This window comes from Cheilinus undulatus, linkage group 24 (genome assembly GCF_018320785.1).
Source record: "Cheilinus undulatus linkage group 24, ASM1832078v1, whole genome shotgun sequence".
NCBI classification, from domain to species: domain Eukaryota; kingdom Metazoa; phylum Chordata; class Actinopteri; order Labriformes; family Labridae; genus Cheilinus; species Cheilinus undulatus.
The window spans coordinates 4161470-4167469 of NC_054888.1; the positions used below are offsets into that span (position 1 = coordinate 4161470).

The 6000-nt window shown below is 41.8% G+C and overlaps 1 protein-coding gene across 2 annotated transcripts in view; it reads right to left on the bottom strand.

Moving 5' to 3' along the window:
* Nucleotides 1-473, bottom strand: part of pard3ba (par-3 family cell polarity regulator beta a) — a 364154-nt gene extending 363681 nt beyond the window's left edge. The window contains exons 1-2 of one of the 2 annotated variants that reach the window (XM_041781937.1): nt 244-473; nt 36-157 (exon numbers count right to left, since the gene is read on the bottom strand). In XM_041781937.1, coding sequence (XP_041637871.1) covers nt 36-152 — 117 coding nt within the window. In that variant the 5' untranslated portion in view covers nt 153-157; nt 244-473. Of the gene's footprint in view, nt 1-35 lie in introns of both variants that reach the window. The other variant, XM_041781936.1, reaches the window with a different exon arrangement.
* Nucleotides 474-6000: the final 5527 nt, after the last annotated feature.

Below are 6000 nucleotides of genomic sequence, written 5' to 3' on the forward strand. Positions count from 1 at the left end.
AGTTCACTTTCTGTTTAGAATAAAGACAGGGTTACCTGCTCCAAAATCCTGTGGTATCTCCGCGTGGCTTGGTCGATTAAATCCCGGACATTCCATCCAGGTTTGCAGGGTACAACCACCGAAGTGTCTCCGAAAGTTACTGTAACCTTCATGTTGTCTGCAAAATATAATATGTTGAAAAAAATAAGAGAAATTAATCCAGGTTTCGGGTGTTTCTCTCCCCGGAGCTGCTCCCAGTAGCACCTGTCTGTCGAAACTGGAGCAACAGGTGTCTCAGGATGAAATCACGGAGAAGTCACTGTCCGCTTTCACCGAGCCACAGCGTCGAGTAAAACTTCAAAAGATGTCATATTTGTAGCTAAGCCGTCTCTAAAAGTGGAGAAAAGTCGAGACTACAGCCGCAGAGTGACACTTTGAGTCATGTTGAGCTCTGCTGATACACCCAAACAAAACAAACTGCTGCAGGAACCCGGAAGAAGAAATCACAGCGACTCCCGTACTCCAGGAAATCTAGATAACCATTCACACCACGACACCCAAGCTTTCATAGTACATGCTTTTGTCTCGATTCAAACATGCTTTTTCTATAAATATTCAGATCAATTTCAAAAGTTTTAAACTTTATTAAAGTTGTTTAAGGATAAGAGACAATAATCCTCATCATTCATGAGAGGAAAAAGGAAAAAATGGAAACCCAGTTGATAAAATGAGGACTGGATCTGGTTTTATTGTTTCAAAATCTTAGTTATAGTCTCCATAAAAGGCTCTTTAATATTTCAAATGGAGGTGATAATTACACCATTTAGTCAAAATAATGTATTTGTGCTCTCCCAAAGGCTATACTATGCATTTATGATAATATTATGTCATATTTTTTTATAACAGACTGAGAGGGACTGAGGTAAACTGTCCACATGCATTAAAGCAGAGAAATATATTAGCTTCCATTACTCCATTCCCCCTCGAACACACACATCACACAGTCTAATTACCTCCCTGTTATTGTCCGTCATTTTATGTCATTAGGTGTGTTGTGAAATTGCTTTTATGGATATTAATGGCCCCTGACACGCTCCTGAGCCTTATTCCTCCACATTGTTTGCCGTTGCTCTCGGGAGTTCCCTCCCCATCAAATCAGAGAGCTACAACGGCAGATGGATTCATAATTGGGACAAGCAATTATTTCCGCTTTCACTGTAATTTCCCCCCTAAAATGCACAAAACAGAACAATGAAAGGGTGTGACAGCCTCTTCTGCTCTCGTTTCATCTCGGTCCTCTCACAAACAAGGTGAGTGTGGAGGTATATGAGGACAGAACAAACAGGGGGATGAAGAGAGACACAGAAAGGAATGATCCCTAATTAGTGAATCCTACAGTGGCTGCGTCCTCTGTCTATAATCCCCCAGCTCTGATTTTTAAGAGAGAACATCATTTCATACCTGGTTTAACACAGTGTTTGAGGATCCTCTGAGAGTTTATGATGCTGGTTATGTTTCCCCAGTGAAAAGCCAGCAGCTGCTGACTCATCCAAAGCTTCAAATTTGCTACCTTTTGGCTAGAACAGGCTTTATGATGCTGGTTTTTATTAGGTTATTTAAGCTATTCTTAATGTTTGATTGTTTTAAATGCCTGCACATATGCTCCATGCCACTTGATGTCTCATTTTGGACAGCTTAAAGTAAGAGGATATGGCATTTCTATTTCATGATCTGATATCACATTAGGTCCTAAACCAGATTAGCGTAGATTTGTATTGTACAATTTATTAAACTGGGTTGAGGTCAGGACTCTGTGCAGGCCAGTCGAGTTAATACACACCAAACCATCCATGTCTTTATGGACCTTGCTTTGTGCACTGGTGCACAGTCATGTTGGAACAGGAAGGGGTCATCCCCAAACTGGTCCCACATAGTTGGGAGCATGGAATTGTCCGAAATCTCTTGGTATGCTGAAGCATTCAGAGTTCCTGTCACTGGAGCTAAGGGGCCAAGCCCAGATCCTGAGAAACAAGCCCACACCACAATCTCCCCTCCACCAAACTTTACACTTGGCAAAATGCAGTCAGACAAGTACCGTTCTCCTGGCAACCGCCAAATCCAGACTGGTCCATCAGATTGCCAGATGGAGAAGCGGGATTCATCACTCCAGAGAAGGCGTCTCCACTGCTCTAGAGTCCAGTGGCACATGAAGTTTGGAGGTCTGTAGCGATTGACCCTGCAGAAAGTTGGTGACCTCTGCGCACTATGCGCCTCAGCATCCGCTGACCCCGCTCCATCATTTTACGGGGCCTACCACTTCTTGGCTGAGTTGCTGTCGTTCCCAATCGCTTCCACTTAATACCACTGACAGTTGACTGTGGAGTATTTAGGAGCGAGGAAATTTCACCACTGGACCTGTTGCACAGGTGGCATCCTATCACAGTACCACGCTGGAATTCACTGAGCTCCTGAGAGCGAGCCATTCTTTCACAAATGTTTGTAGAAACAGTCTGCATGCCTAGGTGCCTGATTTTATACACCTGTGGCCATGGAAGTGATTGGAGCACCTGATTTCAATTATTCGGATGGGTGAGTGAATTCTTTTGGCAATATAATTATATCATATATCAAATTCAACCACATTGTATCTTTTCACATTGTAACATGAGCGACATGAGGGATCACACACTGGGATTAAATACACAGACAATCAGGGACTGACGGATACAGGTGCAGATAATCAGGGGAGATATAAGGAGCAGGCTCTGGAAGACAGACACAAGGGTAAGTGCAACTTTAAAATAAAACAGGAAGTAATAAAAAACACAAGGAAGATAAGCACTTAACCTCAGGTGGCTTGACTAACTGTGTCAACTTACCAAATTTCACATTAAAACAGGTCAAATTAAAGGTTTCGATGCATGTCCAATAAGGAATTCAGGATTTTGGCCCGATTATTATTATTATTATTATTTTTTTTTTTTTGGACACCTAGTCGCGGCCCACTGAAAACTGCTCCATGACCCACTTTTGGGTCCTGACCCACCAGTTGAGAACCACTGGAGCGGTGGTTCTTAACTGGTGGATTGTAAAGCCCTTTTCAGTGGTCCACAGATGTGTGCCAAGGGGAAAAAAAGCACCAAATTGTCTATGAGACTTTATAAAACATGCACGTTGTCTGATTTCATTGTTTTGTTGCACCTGTTGTACCATCTTAGGCCCAAGCTCTACTATTTTTTTATTAAATACATCTGATGACTAAAAATTAGCCAAAATGTGGGTCGCAATTCTCCCTCAGGAGTTGATGGTGGGTCCCACGACTGATCTAGAGCCTTGGTTCCCAACCTGGAGTCCGGAAAATTTAGGGTCATTCAAACGGCCAGAAACCATGATAAAGCATATGAATGGTTCATACAAAAGTCTTTTGATAATAACACTATTTTGTTTGGCTTTAAATGATGAAAACAATTAAATTAATGTGTTTTTGACAGCAATAAGTCACTTTTTTCTTTTGCATGGATCGTGGGGGGTCTGAATTCATTAAATTTCTGAATTAAAAACCTATTTCAAATGCTTACAGAGATGAAATTGCAGATTAATTAAGCAAGTTACGTGCTGGCAAAAACATATTTTATTTTAAATATTTCAGAAACAGCTTCTCTGCTTTAATTAACTGTTGATTATTCTGTATATTTCTACTCTAGTACATCACATTGGTGCTGTACTTTAACCAGTTAAAACAGCCATTTTTCTAAACTCATGAACAAACACACAGTATAAGACAGGGGTGTCAAACTCAATCACAGCAGGGGCCGGATTCTGGATTCAGGACTAACCTGAGGGCCTAAAAAGGGTAATCTTTTTAACCATAAACTGTCAACCTTGTTTCACCAGTAATAAGATATGAAAATAAACAAAACTTAGCACTGATGATATCATATCAAGCATATCATGCTTTAGCATAGCATGGCATCTTTTTGGATCTTCTCCTATTGTATTGTATGAAATTGTACCATATTTTATCCTAATGCATTAGATTGTAGTGCAGGGGTTTTCAACCTTTTCAGCCTGTGACCCCCAAAGTAAGGGTGCCAGGGACCGGGGACCCCCACTGGACCTGAAGGTGGTTGAACTCATGCACATTCTGTAATAGTCATGCGCAGACACGAATGCCGATAAAGGGGGATACAGAGGAGAGCTCTCTGGCTCCGTGCCAAATGGGGGTTCAAGGAGGTCAGCAAATAAAGGTCCTACTCTAACCTGAATAATAACCACTCTTATCAAAGCAACATTTGTGCCATAGTACAGTGCCATGAAAAAGTATTTGTCCCCTTTCTGATTCCTGATGTTTTTGTATATTTATCAAACTTAAATGTTTCAGATCATCAAACCAATTTAAATATCTCACAAAGACAAACCAGGTAAATACAAAATTCAGTTTCTAAATGATGATTTTATTTATTAAGAGAAAAAAAATCAAAACCTATGTAGACATCGCATGGATGGACAGAGCTGGATCTAGTCTGCTTGTGATCCTAATTACTTTGGTGTCTATTTTAAGATGTAAAACCTATTTCAGTCCAAAGGTTTCACTGAACTTCACAGTTGAATAAAGTTTACACATATGGAAATTGTTGTCATGGTAACCTACGTGCCTGATCATTCCTCAGATTTCAACATGTGTTATTTTTCTGCTCTTCTGTTTGCTCAGGGTGTCTCCTTCCTCTCTACACTTCTCATTCATGTTACAGCAAAAACAATAGCGAGCGTTTTGTTATGCATTACGGAGGCCCCAATATGTCTCCACTTTACAACATGTGGAAGAAGAGAGTGATGAGACGTCAGTGTCAGAAATGTGAAGTGTTGTAACACTCACACAGACACACCAACACTGGGAATCTGTTATCTTCTCCTGCGTTAGGAAGAAAGGAGCTGTCGTCTGACCTGAGAGCAGACGAGTTTGACAGCAAAGCCTCGCCTTGGAGTTTGCACAACATGTTGAGTCTGTGATGTCACTTCCTCTATTAATAGATCAGTCAGCTTTTTTTACCACACTGTCACCTGTAGGAGAGGAACTCAGGATGTTTTTATTGATCAAATCATTTTACTCTGATAAATAGCTCCAAACTTTTAGTACCTCTTCTTTACTTCATATCTCATTCAGCCGCACTGCCACTGGAACAAAAGTAGGCCAAGTTAATCAGCAACTAAGGCAGAATTATAATGCCAGTTAGAAGATAAAGGTTATAAATGCTGCATTTAATCTTAGTGTGATCACAATCTAGATCTACAAACTTGTGGACAACTTCAATCCATCTGCAGGGGCATGCTCTGCAGAACAAAACAGAGAGATAGTTAGTCATGTATCACCACAAGAGGGACACCCTAGAGGGCATGTTGTCATCCGTCCTCTCTGAATGGTCACTTTAAAGGGCAACTTGTCATATGTCCTCTCTGGGGGGTCACTTCAGAGGGCACGTTGTCATATGTCCTCTCTGGGGGGGTCACTTTAGAGGGCACCTTTTATATGTCCTCTCTGGGGGGTCACTTTAGCGGACACTTTATCATATGTCCTCTCGGGAGGTAATTTTAGAGGGCATTTTGTCATATGTCCTCTCTGGATGGTCACCTCGGAGGGCACTTTATCATATGTCCTCTCTGGCTGGTCATTTTAGAGGGCAACTTGTCATATGTCCTCTCTGGGGGGTCACTTCAGAGGGCATTTTTCATATGTCCTCTCTGGGGGGGGTCACTTTAGCAGGCAAATTGTAATGTGTCCCCCCTGGGGAAGTCATTTTAGAGGGCACGTTGTCAAATGTCCTCTCTGGGGGGGTCACTTTAGAGGGCAACTTTCATATGTCCTCTCTGGGGGGGTCACTTTAGCGGGCGCTTTATCATATGTCCTCTCGGGAGGTAATTTTAGAGGACACTTTGTCATATGTCCCCTCTGGATGGTCACCTTGGAGGGCACTTTGTCATATGTCCCCTCTGGATGGTCACCTTGGAGGGCACTTTATCATA